We start from the raw sequence: 18,551 nt of genomic DNA, 5'->3' as shown, positions 1-18,551 counted from the left end.
TATAAAATAAGCCCAGTAAAACTGACAGTTAAAATCCAAAAGGCAACCACCAAAGAAGGATGATCAGGCTCTCAGGTGCTTCACTAACAAGTTGGGGATCATAGACTTCATCACCATTTTTGTCTCATATATTATCTGCTGCTTTAAATATGTACTCCTATGTATAACCATCGCTCCATGCTGTCTAATGTTAGTCCTAGAACTGATTACGTTTTGCTTCAGTATCTCTACTGTGTCTTGGATCCTTGCTAATGCTATGGCTTTAAACTTGTATATATTAACCTTATGGTATTGTATTGAAATGTACTTACTTGATACTGATTGTATTAACCTCATACTGTGTAAACCGCCTTGAGTCTCAGTGAGAAAGGCAGACTATAAATGACATGAATAAATAAATAACAACAAACATATGAAACAAGTACAAAATAATATGCAATGTGAACTTGCAAGTTGTCAGAATTTAAGAGCTCTGCTTGAATGTGACTTGCACATTTCTAAATAACATTATGGCTAACAGACAGAGCTATGAAACATAAGGGCTGCCCTTCAGGTATCACCTGCACTAAAAACTTACCTGGTGAAATCATATGTCAAGTTACTCCAGTCTATGATTTCAGTGGGCTTAGTCTGGCACAACTCTGCATAGGAGTGTGCTGTAAGTCTCAGTCTACCACCTAATCAGCTCAGTGAGAAAGGTGGACTATAAATGATGTAAGAATAAATAATGGGCGTGAAGTGCCTTCATATCAGAAAGTGCTATATAAATACAATAAAGTAGCAGGTGGATAGCCGCCATGTTGGTCTGTAGTAGAAGATTCGGATCCAGTAGTACCTTAATAATCAACTCCATTTCCAGGGTATGGGCTTTCGAAAGACGCAAGAGGGATCTTTAACTACAACTCCCATGGGGGCCATGCGGCAGCTTCAACCAAAGAAAAGCAAAAGGCGGGGGAAGCACTTTAGTTTGACCCTCCTATAATATTGCTATTTATATCAATATGGGAGCAATATGGTAACGTCACTGGAGAGGCGAGTCTTGCTGCAAAGTACACCGGGGGTTGTAGTTTCCCCCGCCCATAATCTGTTCGAACCAAGGGAGGCAAAGACAACAACACCCGGCATGCTTTGAGGGCAAGGCAGGCCCCACCTCTCTCAGCCCTGATAGAAATAGGCTCATCCGGGTCCTTTTGGGGCACTGCTGTTGGCGATTCGTCGCCATTACGGGGCTGTGGTGGTAGTGAGGCGACGACGGTCGTGCTGAGGCGGCCCGAGGGAGGGTTCCCTTGGGCGGCACTTCTGCTCCGAGCCCGCTTAGGCCGGAGTCAGCGCCGGGCCGGCCTGGTCCTGCGGGGCTCCCTCTTTCCGCCTCCGCCGTCCCTCGGCTCCCGGGGCCCCGCAGGCCCGGCCGCGCTCGGCGGCAGGTGAGGCTGTAACTGGACACTCGAGGCCTTTTCCCTCTTCCTCTCGTCAGGGCGAAGCCATAAGGAAGATGTCGCCATGAAGGTGGCCGAGACTCCTGAGCTGCGCCGACCCCGCTGCCGGGCCATGAGCCTGGGCTTCGGCCTCAGCCATCGCCGCCGCCTCCTTTCGTCCTCCCGCAACAGCAGCGCCCCCGCGGCGCCCGTGGATGCTCCGGCGTTCTCCCGCAGAAGTAACAGCATCGGCTCTCACCGACGACGGGATGGACAAGAGCAACCCCTGTGGCTCCAACCTCGGCCCCGGCTCCTCGGCGGCAGGAGGCAAAGGGCAGCAGCCCCGCTCTAACTCGGCCGGACCGGCCGGGGGAGAGTCCAAACCCAAAGGCGGTAAGCGGCTGCAGAACCTGCCCGGTTTGGCATGAGATGATGGGAAAGGGCAGGTTGCGAAGCTGTTTCCGCGGTGGCTTCTGGCTTGGCTAGATTTGTTTAATCTGGAAAAGATTAAACAAATTTGAGGAAGGAGGCATTTAAAAGGGGTTGTACAGGGTCGTGGAGGTCAGGTCTGCCCGTGGTCCCTTGCCATGGTGGCTAAAGGGAACCTTCACATTGAGAGGCAGGCAGCCTCTAAAGGCAACATCAGGGGAAGACCTTGACCTCTCTGCCCTGTTCGTTGGCCACTGCATGAAGCAAGATGCTGCACTAAATGGACTACTGATCTGATTCTGTAGGATTCTTGTGCCCTTTGCTCTATAGACTGGGGGTTGTGCTGGCTATCCACAGAGTGTGCCTGTGGCAGTCAGTTGTGTAGCTCTGAGATTCCCATGGAGGCCTTTTATATTTAAGCTGGGTTTGTAACTCAAGTTGAGGCAGTGTTGTTGGATAATTATGCTGAATAATAAACTGGATGGTGTTCCTACAGCATGTAGTTTAGAGATAAGAGGCTTTGGGTGGAGCTTTTAATTTCCAGAGGCCCTATGTTCTAATTTGCACAGCTGGTAGTGCAAATGATTTGGGGGAAGGGAGATAATTCTGTTATGGTCAGAGAGTTTCTTGTTTGTCTGGAGCTTTTCATGGCTGTGAAAGCTTTACCTACAGATTTGGGGGGGGGGGGAGAGGGAATCTTGAGTATTTTATAACAATGTGGTCTTGAGTCACATAAAGCCCCCTATATGGACGCAAAGAAAACTAATGACTTCCTCTGTGTTAGTTGCTTTACTTAAATGTCAGTGCAAGGAAGTAATTTTAGTATGGAAGTGAGGTGTAATTAGTGAGCTATGAGAGTCTGCTGTTTTAGACTTAATAGTAAGTTCTGATATCTGTCTGAAAGCATTAGTCTGGCTTGATTGGCCAAGGGAGGGGTGATAGTAAAAGTATTGATGTTTCTACAACAGACTGCTGAAATGTGGTACATACAAAGTTTGGATATCCTGTCTGTTAGTCTGAAAATGGGATCTGATGATACCAACATGAACTAAAATATCTTCATAAGAGTCAGCCAGATCTTTTGTATGACAAAAGTGTAGGAGCCTTTCTGCATGTTTTAACCATCTTCACATGGGAGGTGTTGGCACGAAGCTTCATCAGGATAGTACCTAAGTTTGCAGTGTGCAAACTAGGCTTAATGTGGTTACTTGTTGAAAAGAGACAATAAATATAAATAATGCTTCTCTTGTAAATAAAAAGGGATTAGAAGAGGAGCTCAAAGCGACTTGTGTCAGCCAAATATAAGGGCTTGGTTCAAGGGACCCATGTAGTCAGTAACATCATACTGTAATTCCTGCAAAGATTATTTTGTTTAATGTCTTAACATATGTTGAGCTGGCTGCTGTTAAAGACAGTACATAAATAAGCACGAATGTGGAAGGGTCGTGTCATAGATTGCTGGTGTGTTCTAGCAATACCATTTATTCCTTTTATAAATCTTCTAATTGTAGTGTGTATGCATCTCTGCATACAGTTGTACCCAAATTACCCAGCGTTTTGTTTCTGTGTGATGAGCATTGTTTAAAGACTGCTGGAATAGGCATTGTTTTTCACTGACATGGGACTAAATGAAAAACTTATTATAACTAGAAATTCTGAATCATATGAATAAATTGTAAATATGTACCTTTTTACATTGTTTTAGATGGAAAAAATGCAAATGGATCCAAGCAGCGTTATAATCGTAAGCGAGAAACTTCATATCCCAAAAATGAGAACTTCTCCAGCCAGTCCCGTCGCTCCAATTCACAGAAAAGCAAAGCTTTTAACAAGATGCCCCCTCAGAGGGGAGGACATGGCAGTGGCTGCAAACCTTTTAGTGCTTCTTCTAATGGTGGAAGACGAGATGAGGTGAGACTCTGTCCTTCTGGGACAGCAAGTTTTCTTGGAACAGAATGACTGGGTTGGATTCAGCCATTATTTTCACCCAGTTCCCTTCCTCACTACAGTGCACACACACACACCCCATGTCCCATAGCTTTTGTCTGTGCAGGTCCAATGAACACCAGAATAGCCTTTTTGAAAGAGTTGAGCGGATCCAAATTGTTGCTTGCCTATGCCTCCTTTAATGGGATATATTATTATTCCATGTTAACAAATGTGAAAATTTGTTGGTTTTGTTGTGAGCCAAAATAATAATGAGGTAGGTACTGATAACAATATTCCTGGTTTGAGTTCAGATTGCTTTGACAGACACTCTCTCTTCTGCTTGTAATTCTTTTCTGCAGCTACCTACTGGCGGGGGGGGGGGAGGTCTAAGTGCTGCTAGTGGCAGAAGTAGCATATTATGGCAAAACCAGTTGCCAATTATATCTTTTGTAAGGTGGCACCAAACTACAATAAAGCTCCCAGTTGAATCACCTGTTTACTATAGACTCTTGGCAATCTCACTGACCTTGAGTTACACTGAATTTCTGAGCTGTGAAGAATCTGAGATATAAAATCTTGCAGTCCATTGCTAGCCTTAATCTTGTTCAGCTTCACTATGCATCTGTTGTATTCAGTCTTTCTCTACTCAGTTGATGAGAGCTCATTCTCTAGATTATCACATCTTTACCTTTGGTTATCATAGCTTTTGAGTTTAGACATGTTGGGGTTGATTTAACTGATGACCAGAAAAGCAACCCACTTTGCTATTGGAGATATAATAGGCATTCTATTTAGTAACATCATCCCTGAATGATGATACAATGGGAAGACCAGACCAATGGGAAGACCATAAGAACATAAGAGAAGCCATATTGGATCAGGCCAATGGCCCATCCAGGTCAACACTCTGTGTTACACAGTGGCCAAAAAACCCAGGTGTCCTCAGGAGGTCTGCCAGTGGGAAGGGACACTAGAAGCCCTCCCACTGATTGCCCCCCCCCAAAACACTAAGAATACAGAGCATCACTGCCCTAGACAGAGAGTTCCATTAATACCTTGTGGCTAATAGCCACTGATGGACCTCTGCTCCATATGTTTATCCAATCCCCTCTTGAAGCTGTCTGTGCTTGAAGCTGCCACCACCTCCTGTGGCAGTAAATTCCATGTGTCAATCACTCTTTGGATGAAGAAGTAATTCCTTTTATCTGTTCTAACCCGACTGCTCAGCAATTTTATTGAGTGCCCACGAGTTCTTGTATTGTGAGAAAGGGAGAAAAATACTTCTTTCTCTACCTTCTCTATCCCATGCATAATCTTGTCAACCTCTATCATGTCACCCCTCAGTTGTCGTTTCTCCGAGCTAAAGAGCCCCAAGCGCTTTAACCTTTCTTCATAGGGGAAGTGTTCCATCCCTTTAATCAGTCTAGTTGCCCTTTTCTGCACTTTTTCCAGTACTATAATATCTTTTTTGAGGTGTGGTGACCAGAATTGTACACAGTACTCCAAATGAGGCCGTACCATTGATTTATTCAGGGGCATTATGATACTAGCTGATTTGTTTTCAGTTCCCTTCCTAATAATCCCCAACATAGTGTTGGCCTTTTTTATTGCCGTCGCTCACTGTATCGACATTTTCAGTGAGTTATCTACCACAACTCTAGTTTGGACCCCATCATTGTGTATTTATATTTGGGATTTTTGGCCCCAATGTGCATTACTTTGCACGTGGCCACGTTGAACCTCATTTGCCACATTGATGCCCACTTACCCAGCCTCGACAGATCCCTTTGGAGTGCCTCACAATCCTCCCTGGTTCTCACCACCCTGAACAATTTAGTGTCATCCACAAACTTAGCCACTTCACAGCTTGCTCCCAACTCCAAATCATTAATGAACAAGTTAAAAAGCACCAGACCCAATACTGAGCCTTGCGGTACCCCACTGCTTACCATCCTCCACTGTGAATATTGTCCATTGATACTCTGTTTCCTATTCATTAGCCAGTTTTTGATCCACAAGAGGACTTGTCCTTTTTATCCCATAACTATTGAACTTACTTATCAGCCTTTGATGAGGAACTTTATCAAAAGCTTTCTGAAAGTCCAGGTAGACAACATCTATTGGTTCCCCCGTGTCCATGTTTGTTCACTCCCTCAAAGAACTCTTTAACAGGTTCGTGAGACAAGATCTTCCCTTACAGAACCCATGCTGAGTCTTCCTCAATATCTTATGTTCATCAGTGTGCCTACTAATTGTCTCTTTAATAACGGTTTCCACCAACTTACCTGGTATTAACAGCATTGACCAATTACGAACTCTTTGAACTCAAGTGCATTGCTTGAGAACAATGGGTAGGAAGTCCTGACCTCTAAGAAATGGAAGTGGAGTCTGTGCTCACGAGTGAAGAGCAAACTCTGATTGGTGGATAAGTGGACTAGGAATGCAAATACCTGCAGACTTCACAAGGTTGATATGAGGATACAATAGAAAAGACTCATGTTTGCCAGTCTGAGATTCTTGGAAGAAGAACAGGATGAAAACATCATTCCTGTAGAAAGGAGAGCTTCACCACTGCACACACCTTCATGTTCTCGTTATTTAAGCTGATTGAATTCTAACTTTTCAAGTGTTCACCAAACTTTTGGAACCCGGGCTACCATATCTGTGCCATCTGGGTTTAGTTTTGTTTAAAAATGCAAGGGAAGCATAAATTGTCTTTACGTATTCATGCTAACCGTGAATAGAAATGTAAAGTTTTGAAGCTTCTCCAAACTTCCCAGTTTTCCCATTGGGAGAATTGAAAGTCCTCACTTTTTCATACTATACATTTGGAACAAGTGAAATGCTTTTAAGACAAAGGGTTTTTTTTCTCGCTTAAAATATTTTGTAGGAGTTTTTTTAGTGTTCCCTCAAACCTCCCAGTTTCTCTTTGGCAAAAATGGGGAGGGGGAGTTGTGCAGGGGGACAGGTTTTCCTAGACTATCCTGCTCTTCTCAGGCCTTCACATCTCTGATCATGAACACAGCAAGCCAGGTGCTCAATGACAAAGCAGGGGTCTCTCACCAGATTGCAGAGAAATAGGACTTTGTAGATTAACCAGAAGAAAAAGAACAACAAAACCTTTTGATGTGAGAACTGAATATGCTCCAGGATGCATGAGCAGCTGAAAATTGATTTGGGGCAGAGAATCAGCTTACTGAGGCCCTTAAATGTTTGCTGAATCTTGGATGAGAAGATCCTGAGGGGCAGGATTTCCAAATTGTCCAGCCCCTCTTGTAATTCTTCACAAGCCAACCAGCTGTTTGTTTCTGGACAAACTTCCACTTTGCCCAGAAATGACAAGCTGGCTGGCTTCCCGTGACAAAGGAGACTGAAAATAAAGCAGCTCTAGAAAGAAGCAGTACATTCCAACTAGCCCCTGTCTACAAAAACCTATTATGGTTGCATGTTACAACAGAGGCCCTACTTGGGGCTATGAGTTACCTAAATTTAAGCAGTGTATTTAGCATGTTCTAAAATAAGGTTGCATAAGGTCTGTTGATAACAACCAGTTAATACTTAGATTTAGAAGTATCTAAATATATAAGAAAAATATTGATTTCAGTAAATTAGTCTGCCCTGGTATAACATATTTTGGAGTCTCAAATATTTGGCCTGTTCCCTAAACCTTGATTTATTTTTTTTGTCCATTTCCCAAATCAGGTCAGTTTTACTGTCTTGGGTATTGCTAGTTACAACTTCAATCTGCCTGCTTTTTGAACTTGTGATGCAACTCTAATTATGTACAAAAACATTTATATTGAACTTCTTTTGTTTCATACATGTTAGTGCAGCCAAAGATGGGCATGTATGTGGCATAGGTCTGGTTTATTAATGCATTTAAATTACCCTGTCTGTTTTTTTTTTTTTTTAAGGTAGCAGAGGCCCAACGGGCAGAATTTAGCCCTGCCCAGTTTTCTGGTCCTAAGAAGATTAGTCTGAATCACTTACTAAATTTTACCTTTGAACCCCGTGGTCAAGCAAGCCACTTTGATGGAAGTGGCCGTGGCAGCTGGGGGAGAAGGAACAAGTGGGAAAACAAACCTTTTAACAAGGAGCTCTTCTTACAGGCCAAGTAAGTAGGGGATACATATAGCTTTATTGGAAGTATTCTACATGTATCTTAGGCTGCTTTCATGTGGCAAGGATTCTTTGTGTTCCTTTCATTACCGCTGCAATTGCAAAGGCATGTACCAATCAGCAGTGGAGCTTCCACAGGGGAACTAACTGCACACTTTCTTCCATTGGCTCCTTTCGGCTGCCATTTCCTTGCATGTTTTCCCACTGCACCACTAGTAGGCTTTTTGGAAAAGGTAGTGTCATAGGTGCTTATCCAAGATCCTTTTATAGAAAGACTGAATTTCAGGTCTGATCATCACAGAGTTTTTAAGAAATAGGCTCTGCTAAGAAGGCTTTGAACCACAGGAGCTCCCTTACTGTGCACTTCCTGGTAGCATGCCCAGGGTTTATATGTGCTTTCAATAAAGAGCTTTAAATAAAACTAAATATTTATAAATGCTTCAGAAGTTTTTTTAATCATGAAGATACATGCTTACAGTATTTCTAAAAAAAATGAGGGCAGTTGTACGGTGACTTAAGCTAATGGAGGCATTTTCAGTAGTGCTTCCCCTTGATCACGATTACATACATGATTAAATTGCTAACAATTAGTGGATTGGTTTCCTGCGAGAGGTTGATTTGTGTACAGCATGATTATCCTTTCATTTAATCCGGTAGTAGAAAATATCTGAGCCATTGCTAGTTGAACATTGCTTGTAATCCTGAAATCTGTACTTTTGAACCCTTTTCTGTATAACATTACATTATCATTTGTTATCATGTACATTCCTTCCAGCTGCCAATTTGTGGTGTGTGATGATCAGGACTATTCAGTTCACTTCACTGATCCAGATACCTTGGTCAACTGGGACTTCGTGGAACAAGTGGTCAGTAGCAGTAGATTTGCCTCTTTACTACATGATCATATTTAAATTGGTTGTTTTCATCTTCTAAACCTGCCACTTGTTCAACTTTAACCCCTTCATTAAATAGCGGTCTAGAACAACAGTCTTTGGTAGCAAGCTTTGGAATTATGTATGTGACAGAAGTAAGAGATCAGACAACCTCAGCTGTGTGTAAACTTTCAGTTTGGAAAGAACAGTTTGGCAAGGACCTCTCTACTATCCCATAAGAGCATGAGATTCTAAATTGATGTGCCCCAACTGCATGTCACCAAGATGTAGTCTTACTACTTAAAACTCAATTGAGTTTTAAGCGAACATTGAAAGCGAGTATGAATTTATTTCTGTATCAGAACGTTTGGTATTTACTAACCATTTCCTTTTGCTCTCAATGTACCCATTTCCTTAGTATATATATATGGAAAGTTCCTTTGCTAGACAAAATACAGGGATTGGGCAAGGATGTCCTTCTGAAGGAATAGTCACTTTCCATCAACCCAAATAAGCATTGTTCCTTGGATGGAAAAGTAATTTGTATCGGCAGACTGTAGTTTAGTAAACTGGAATCTGTTTCACTTTCGCAGAGAATCTGCAGCCATGAAGTGCCCTCTTGTCCAATATGCCTCTACCCACCCACGGCAGCCAAGATCACCCGCTGTGGGCACATCTTCTGCTGGCCATGCATCTTGCACTATCTCTCTTTGAGTGAGAAGACTTGGAGTAAGTGCCCCATATGTTATGGCTCTATTCACAAGAAGGACCTCAAGAGGTAAAGAGATTCTCTGAACATTTTTTGTTGCTGTTGCTAGAGAGAGTTGTCTTTTGCTCATTCCTCCCCCTTCCCCCTTCCTTTCTCAGTGTGGTTGCTCTGGAAACACGGCAGTATGCAATTGGTGATGTAATTACAATGCAGCTGATGCAGCGTGAGAAGGGAGCCTTGATGGCATTGCCAAAGTCAAAGGTGATGAATGTGGAGCAGCCTATTCACTTGGGAGGTGAGTCCTCTTTAATATGCGTGATCGGAGGTTAATAGTGTGTGTTGGGATGTCACAGATGCTTCACAACAGGGGTTCTTAACCTTTTTGACCTATTCATAACATCAAAAAACGGCAAATCTCCACATGATAGTAGTTGTACTATTACTCTCTGTTAGTTTAGAAGATACATAATGACAAAAAGCTACCATGAATTCAGTAATGCTTTTAAATAAACTTGTAGATGCTGTTGTGATTTTTCAAATGTGTTTTATTAAATAACACATATATGTGCAAGACATTGGAACAAAGAGTTTTTTGTAACTTTTGACTCTCCAGGCCAGTGACTTGACACAGTGTAGGAAAGCTTCATATGTTTGTATAGTTTGGAGTTACTTGTGTAGCTGTCTAGAATGATCCCTTTGCAAAGCTCTGTATTCTTGGGTATTTGCTTGAATGCTTAATGAGCTTTCAGTGGCTGACAGGACAGCTGGAAGATGCTTGTTTTAACTCTGCTTTTAATTAAGTTTGCTTCCAAAGGAGCTCACAGGTATTGGAATCTAACACAAATAGTGATTAAAGTACAATACAAAATGTTCCTTGAGGTCAGGATTCTCAATAGTGCTAGATCTAAACATGATCAAGGGCTGCTTGGCTGCTGTTCCACCCCTGCAATGGAACTTCCCTTATGAGGAGGGTTCTCCTCATGAATAGGCAACCAGCTGTGACTGGGCTGGTGCACAGTTGGGGGTCTTTGGCTGAGGCTAGTCCAATGCCACCTGCCTGGATGGTGGCTCAGTGCAGGCAAATCCAGTTGGGGATATGTGGCTGCACTGTAGCAAGCTTGCAGGCAGATTAAGTGCAGTTGGCCTGACAGGAAGTTGGGGGAGGGGAGGCAGAAACCTTTCCAAGCTGGATGGGTTCATGGATTTCCCCGAGGTCCCTGACACATGCTAGGAACCACTACATTACAACACAGTACCATGTGTAGCCACATGCCATTAAGGTAGTGGAATAGGAGCTAGATCGATCTGATCATGGAGCATAAACGACTGAGAAGTTCTGTTCAATTCCTGTTGACATGAACAGAAGCTATGTAAAAGCATGTATCTGAGACCCTCCAGAAGAACCATGGGCGAGCTTACCTCTTGTTGACGCTAGGGTATAAAAGCCTATTAGATGCAGAGATTGTAATGCCCTCCTAAAAGCAAGATAGGATTGAGCGCAAATTTCTTATTTGTTTCAGATGTCTGATCAATATGTTTGAATGTTTATAAACCTGCTGCTTCTTACCAGAGATAGCCCCTGATGGATATTAAGAATTTTGTATTAGATGGAACAAGTTTTGCTAGAACCCTTCCCCAAGCAGGCTTTGATTTTTTAAAGAGTAGCAGACTATACAATGGAGTGCTAACTTTTAAGTGTCCAGAGTAGATGGTCATGGATTTTTTTCCAATGTGTCACTATTTCTCATACAGATAAGCAACACAGTCAATATTCAAAGCTGCTTTTAGCTTCCAAGGCTCAAGTGCTGCAGCAGGTAATTGCAGAGGAGAAGGTGGCTCTCCTACATCAGTACAAGGAAGAGAAGCACACACCTGAAGCATGTTTCATTGAAGCAGCCATCCAGGAACTGAAGGCAGGAACCCTTTAATTGCTCCTTAGTGTGTGGGTGGGGAGGGGGGGGTCTGCTTTCTAAAGTATACCTGCTAACATGGATATCTTTGAGTTCTTTCTATGTATTGCCCTTGCTAAGAATTAAAAATATTTCCCTGTTTTGATGCAGAGCCACAAATAATACTAAATTTGTGTTTTCTATAGTTCTTTCAAGTTTACATGCTGTTTTCTGGATTGTATTTTATCCTTGCAATAGCACTGTACCTGTAGGTTATGTTAGATTTGACAGAATTAATAAACAGTTTCATATCATTGCCAGTGCCTATTTCTGGATCCTCTGCTTAGCCTCAGGCTTAGAACTGGTACATGAGGTATCCATGAAAAAAATACAGTTGAGGGCTCCATAGCAACCAGAACTGGAATTGAAGCAACATATTTGAAGCCAAGTAAATCTGCATTTTAACATCTAGTATAGTGTTCTAAGGGCAAGTTTAAAGTTCTGCAGGAAATTCTTCCTACATTCCCTAAGTATGAGTTAAAACAGGGTTTTTTAAAAAGACTTATTTTGCTTTTGATGCAAAAAATAATATGACCATGGACATACAGTTGTGTTTAAACTCGGTGTTGGGTCCTTATTGCAATTGGAAAATGTAGCACGTCCTTAACAGAATGTTAATGAAAAAGTGAAATAGTCAGTACTTTAGATAACAACGGTCATAAGTTGCAAAAAGTGGCTAATAGTCACCTTTTGCCAACTTACAACCATTGCTCATAGAGACAGTCTGTGTCTTTCATAACCCCAAAGACTAGCAAAAGGTTGAACATTTTGCCTCAATCCTGATATAGGATCGAGAGGGCACCTTGGTCTCTGACAGAAATAGAGATGATGTTGCAGAGACCACAGCAGCAGTAGAAGAATTAGTCCTGATGGATTCCTCTGACAGAGAAGCAAGAGTAGTCCAGGAGAAAAAGGTGAGAGCTTTAGTGTTCTTGAAACACTTACCCATTCAAAAACTAAAACACTTTTAATGGTGCTAATGGAGCTACTCTGGGGCTCCAGTGCTTATGGAAGATCAGTAAACTGGGTTTGCCCTTTCCTGGGGAGTCTAGTAAAATCATTAGTGTTGACAGAAGTGCCACTTTAATACTTGAAAGCAGTATTGTGGCAGATGGTTCTTATGGTGTGGTCAAACGGGTGGAGAAACATGAACATTCTAATTTCTTTCTGCTATAACCAGTGTGTTCTAGAGTATCTTTCTGCCTTTGATGAAGAGATCTTGGAACCCCATCCTGAGAATTCTGCCAATGCTGTCCTCCTCCCCTCTGAGACTAAGGAGGCAGTGGTGGGTGATACTGAAGACTCTGTGGATGCAGCAGGCACAGATGAACTGGGTGAGGCTAGTTTGCCTGGAGCCGCCTGTGAGGAATCGCAACTGCTTTCAACATTCAGCAGCGGGCACCCAAGTAGTTCTCCATGTTACTATTTCTACCAAGGTTAGTGTTTCACAGTAAGGTCAGCAGCTGAGGTGTTTCACTGATAAAAGCTAGCTTCGTTCTGGGACTGTTATTCAGTATAGGAGTACGGCATACCTTGGGCCCCTTCTAAGGAGCCAAGAGAGCAGCTCTTCTTAAAAAGGTTCCATCTTCTAAAACTGTAGAGCAGGCATAGTTAGCAATAAACCAAAAATTTGCTGGAAGCCTCTGAGGGACCTGCATATGGCAAAGGGGCTTATGAGAGTGGGATGCAATTTTCAGGCTGCCAGTTGTCCTTGACTACATGCACAATGTTGGGTACCAGAGGTGAACTGTAGGCTGCAGACCTAAATAGGAGATACTTTAGTATTGTGGATTCAGAGGAGTTAGTCGTGTTAGTCTGTAATTGCAAAATAGTAAACAGTCTAGTATCTGACAGAGAGAGCTGTGGTTCTCGAAAGCTTATGCTACAATAAAGTTGGTTAGTCTTAAAGGTGCTACTGGACTCTTTCCTATTTAGTATTGTGATGTCTGAAATGAGGGAAATCAGCTTTTTTTCTTTTTTTGCACTATGATGGACATAAGGAACATTAATTCCAATCTTTGAGGATGTGGCTTTGTACTAAAGGACATCTTTTGGATAGAGATGCCCATTTCCATTGCAGTTTGTACTTTGAATTAACCTGCTCAGTCAGTTTGATTCAGAGAACTGCACATCTCGCTCCTTGTTCCTTCAAATACCAGCCCTTCATAGAGCTTCAAAGGCATTTTGTAATGTTGGGGGAAGGGGGTGGTTTGATGAAAATCTAGATGTACACAAATAAGCATGGAGCTGCTGGAGATTTGGGGCCACTGTATTCTGCCATGTTAAGTTTGAAGCTTTGCTCTTACTTAAGTGGTTCTTCCTCTAGAATGCATTAAACTTTGCTGAACAGAGTGGTAGACTACAGGCCCATATTTCTAAAACAAAACTTGAGGGCCATGGCTAATTTCCCAGGATTTCAATAACCATCCCATGATTTTTCTTCAATATTGTAGCAGAGGATGGGCAGTATCTGTACCTTCACCCATTGAACGTTCGTTGCCTTGTGCACGAGTATGGCAGCCTGGAGAAGAGTCCAGAGAAGATCACTGCCACTGTGGTTGAGATATCTGGCCATTCCATGACAGAGGTAATCACTTATTTATGATCAGTAAGGCCATTGTGGCATCTAGCTTTTTGAGGCTGTCTGAAGGAGCTAGGCCTAATCTGAGAAGATGCCAAGAGTTCAATGCTAGCTGAAACATTTCCCAGCAGGCTGCTTGGTTTTAATGTACTTAATAAGGTTTCTTTTACTATTGGAAATCTTCAAACCTGGTAATCCAATTGTTAATTCTGTTCAGGAGGAGGAGTGGGAATGGGTGGTAGAGGTTCCAGGAAGCACATTGTTTGTTGGGATTGACTAGTCTCCCTGAACAAGTTGATAGCTTATGGGAGAGGTGAGGTGTTCTAAGGTCCTGTAAATTCTCTCTCCTCTTTTGATAGGATGTTCGACAGCGCCATCGTTATCTGTGTCACTTGCCTCTCACCTGTGAGTTCAGTATCTGTGAACTAGCTTTGAAACCTCCTGTAATTTCAAAGGAAACATTGCAGATGTTTTCAGGTGAGCATTAGAAGTTCAGTTTCTTGTGAGCAGGTTGGAAGGGATGGGAACAAGAGTGTCCCGCTCCCACTCCCCCCCTCTTGAAATGGTCTAGTCCTAGCTGAAACAAAAGAGTTTCTTTTTTGTGTTTGGGATTAATAGAAATGGAATGGAAACCAGTTAGAAGCCCATTCAAGGTGTCTTCAGGATGTGGCTGGGGAGGAGATAAGCTAATTGGTTAAGGGGGACATTAACATGCAAGGATTCTTAGTAGCCTGTATCATCTGAGATATTTTCTCAATGGCTCTTAGATGATATTGAAAAAAGAAAGCGCCTGAGACAGAAGAAAGCTCGTGATGAACGGCGGCGGGAACGCAGAATTGAGTTGGAGGAAAACAAGAAGCAGGGAAGATGTAAGTGGCAATCCTTGAAACAGCAGAGTCTGTTTGCCTTCTGTTTTTGTAAAATGGAAGGACTATATTTGTATTTATACCCCACTCTTCTCCCCCATGGAGACCCAAAACAGCTTACAACACTGTTCTCCGTTTTCTCACAACAATTTTGTGGGTTGATTAGGCTGAGAACATGACTGATCCAAAAATCACTCAAATGAGTTTCCATGGTGCAATGTGGATACAAACCTGGGTCTTCAATCAGACCCTCTAGGGAAAGCCAGCATGGCATAGGGGATAAGGTACATTGTAAAAAAATGCTTGCTTTGAGCACTTGCTTGAGCTTTTGAGATTGCACTCGGTGACGACTAAGGATAGTGGTGTGATTTGCAACAGGTGAGCAGATATACAGAAGCAACAGAAAAGGTTTGGTGTAGTGGTTAAGTGCAATGGGACTCTGATTTGGAGAACTGGATTTGATTCCCCAATCTCCACTCCTCCGCTTGCTCTCTCAGCCCCACCCACCTCACAGGGTGATTATTGTTGTGGGGATAATAACATACTTTGTAAGCCGCTCTGAGTGGGTGTTAAGTTGTCCTTAAGGGCGGTATATAAATCTATGTTGTTATCATGGTCTGCAAAGAGTACTTGTCAAACTAGACACCCAGCCCAATATCCAGCAGGAATGTTGAGGAGCCATTTAAATAGTGGTTGCTATTGAGTACCATTGTTTGAGGTAGAAAAAGGAGATGCAAAAAACTGAAGCTGACTTGAATAGCTGCATGTAAAACTGTCTTTCAAAGTTTGGATGTGTCACAGGGGTTTTGGCTTTCTGTCTAGATCCAGAGGTTCGTATTGCTTTAGAGAACCTGCAGCAGTTTCCTGCCTTCAGCTCTTATTCAGAAGAATTCTCTGGCATAGAAAATCAGAGCAGTGTTCTGCAGTTACCACTTGGTAGAAGCCCTGTGTCTCAACCAGGTAAGCACCTGAAAGACTTTGTAATTAACCCCTGGACTCCTTTAAAGGTTTGATTTTAGTTGCTTAGCTGGCAGCACCTAAAAAAGTGCTTGGCCCTTCCCTACCTAACATAATAGCTCTTGCTTTGAGTTAACTTCCTTATATGTATGTCAGACGCTGGGGAGTCAGCTGTGCTTAGCCATACAGAACACATAACGTTGCAGAGACCTGGGAAAGGAATGCTGGAGAATAGATAATGCAGACAATTGGGAACCTCATATTTACTGTTATCTCTTCAATAATTTAATGCCATTTTTAATTCTTGCATTAAATGTGCTACTCTACTTCTTGCAGAGTATTTGACTCCACTGTCACCTACAGCCAGCATCAGCAGTCCCTCTCTGTGTGTTGGGAGCCTGGAGGAAGAGTCTCCCCTCCCCTCATTTGCCCAGGTAATGACCTCTGTATAGAATCTTCAGTTGCACAAAGTTAAATGCCTGATTACTTTAGACCATGAGTCAAGCAAAGTTCTCTGGAATGGGCTGAGGCTGGAAACACTTGAGTAACTGTTGCTTGAGATGACTTGTCTGGGTCTTGATTTTGATTTTGTCTTACTCTTGGTAGATGTTGCGGGCTGGGAAAGCTAAGCCAGAAACATGGCCGAAAACTATTCCAAAGAAGAAAGGTAAGGAAGTCTCCGTTTATGCAATTGTTTAGTGTCTTCAAGCAGTGGGGGCTTTATAGAGAAATCACGTGTCACTTGAGCCTAGCTAATGTCATTCCACAAGCATTTGTGAGAGGCCTTATTGAGCAGTAGCTTTCTTTTTCAGAAGAGACCACAACCCTGGCACCTCCTGCTCCAGGGGACAGTGATGGGGAGAGTGATAATTCAGACCGAATACCTGTGCCTAGCTTCCAGAATTCCTTTAGTCAAGCAATTGAAGCAGCCTTCCTAAAACTGGACAAGCCATCCACTGCTAACCACTACTTGGGTAAGGGAAGGTGCTTCAGTAGTCCAGCACTGTCTTTCCCCCTGTGGTATGTGTGCAGCCAAGAGCCTTCAGAGCGCTTTGTCTGAACTGTAGTCAGTCTTGTTCGTAACTTGGGTTCTTCTAGTAGCATTGTCTTGCAGTGATGTAGTAGTGTGTCCTGCTAACTTCTAAATAAGGGAAGCAAAAGGGTTATATGCATCAGTCCAAGTCCGGTTGGCAGAGTCTCACTGAAGTGTTGCCGTAGGAATGGTGCTTTCATTAAGTAGCCCACTCAGCTGTCTTAAGATGGAAGTAATTGACCCTGATGCCTCCCGAGTGCAGTGCTTGTGCATGATATTGAGGCATGATATGAGTGTGTATGATATTTGACAATTTGGGGACTTAAGGATTGGAACTGAAAAGGTCATGGGTTAAAGCTTAGCCTCGTCAGCTACATGAGGTATCACAGCCTGTCTTATTTGTAGATGGACACCTCCTACTATAGGAGGGGTCTTCTTGCCTCAGTGTTGCAGTTGCCATTGTTTTGGCAACTTAGTTCCTACCTAAGCAGTTATAACTGTGAAATGCTTCAATGGGGTGAAGGGTAATTACCTAGTCTAACTATGGCAGGGGAGCTGCTGCTTGCAAAAAGCTGACCCTACACCTGCTTTTTTCCCCCCTTTACAGAAGAGAAAAAAGGAAAGAAAAAGAAACAGAAGCAAACGCTGCTATTCAGCACTTCAGTGGTTCATACAAAATAATCTTGGTAATGGACAGGTTCTTTCTCTTGGTTTCTTTTGTTTGCTTTGTGTTTTTGCTGCTATAGATAAGTATTTAAGTTTCAGCTGAATAAAGTCTGTTTCTGGAACTAGGGCTGTGGTGAGGATTCAAAACAAGCATGTGTTCAGCTAATTCACTTGTTGATACCAAAATAAAGTATTGAAATTCAGGCCGTTTAGCCAATGTTTCAGGTTATGCCAAGCTTAATTTTAGCCTGACTTGCAGTTGGTCTGCAGGGAAAAAAACAACACTGCCAGCAATGGTGCATTTGTATGCTGTTCTTGAGGCAAAATTTCCAGTTAACTCCCTGTGAAAAGGAGTCCAATGCATAACAGTGGATACATTAATATCTCTTGCAGCTGCTACTCTGGAACTGAGTACACAGGTCTCCCTTTAGAGCACGCATACAGATTCAGGATTCCAATTTAAAAAGAATGGCTAGCGGTATAACAACTTTGGTTCCCATCTCAACTTGCTGTTGCAGTCTTTGCATTTTGAGGGAGGGCTTTTTGAAAAAGCTGTCCTATCACAGTAATAGGTTCAGAAAGCCATTGTATTCAGTCTGGCAAGTTAGCTGTGTGTGGTGCTACAAGAATAAGGAACAAAGCTTTTCTTTTGGTAAGAACAGGTAGCATGTTTAAACAACTATGTAGCCTGAACCTCGAAGACCATGGATGCACTAACCTCCATGGTGCGATGGTGGAGATCTGGACTGGATTGTATACTTCCAACCATTCTTCTCACCCTTCTTTCATTTAAAAAAATCACTTTGCATTGTTTGTGGCTTGATCTGAAACTTACTAAAAGCTGTGTTGAATACAGTGAGCTTCATGTATCATACCAGCAAAGGCAAACAGTTGCAATAAACATGAACAACACAGGGCTGCTGATGTGTGGTGTGGACTTGTTTTCCCCAGCTGCAAGCCATTAACCTTTGTCAGACAGTTCAAGGTCTTAGGATCTATGTATGGTTTGCTCTTAGCACAGTTAAT

General features: G+C 42.6%; 1 protein-coding gene across 1 annotated transcript; it reads left to right on the top strand.

Moving 5' to 3' along the window:
- The first annotated feature begins 1,199 nt into the window (after positions 1–1,199).
- Positions 1,200–18,442, top strand: RNF10 (ring finger protein 10). The gene is made up of 17 exons (XM_054997039.1): positions 1,200–1,808; positions 3,550–3,755; positions 7,688–7,887; positions 8,668–8,758; positions 9,358–9,542; positions 9,632–9,768; positions 11,226–11,386; positions 12,211–12,336; positions 12,603–12,858; positions 13,876–14,009; positions 14,363–14,480; positions 14,771–14,872; positions 15,692–15,829; positions 16,163–16,260; positions 16,433–16,493; positions 16,639–16,800; positions 17,467–18,442. The coding sequence occupies exons 1-17, from the start codon at positions 1,631–1,633 to the stop codon at positions 17,538–17,540; spliced, it is 2,427 nt and encodes an 808-aa protein (XP_054853014.1). The 5' UTR covers positions 1,200–1,630; the 3' UTR covers positions 17,541–18,442.
- The last annotated feature ends 109 nt before the right edge of the window (positions 18,443–18,551 follow it).

The sequence above is a fragment of the Eublepharis macularius genome, chromosome 13 (genome assembly GCF_028583425.1).
Source record: "Eublepharis macularius isolate TG4126 chromosome 13, MPM_Emac_v1.0, whole genome shotgun sequence".
NCBI classification, from domain to species: domain Eukaryota; kingdom Metazoa; phylum Chordata; class Lepidosauria; order Squamata; family Eublepharidae; genus Eublepharis; species Eublepharis macularius.
The sequence above is the reverse complement of the archived record's forward strand: the minus strand, read 5'-3'. Positions and strand labels throughout refer to the sequence as shown.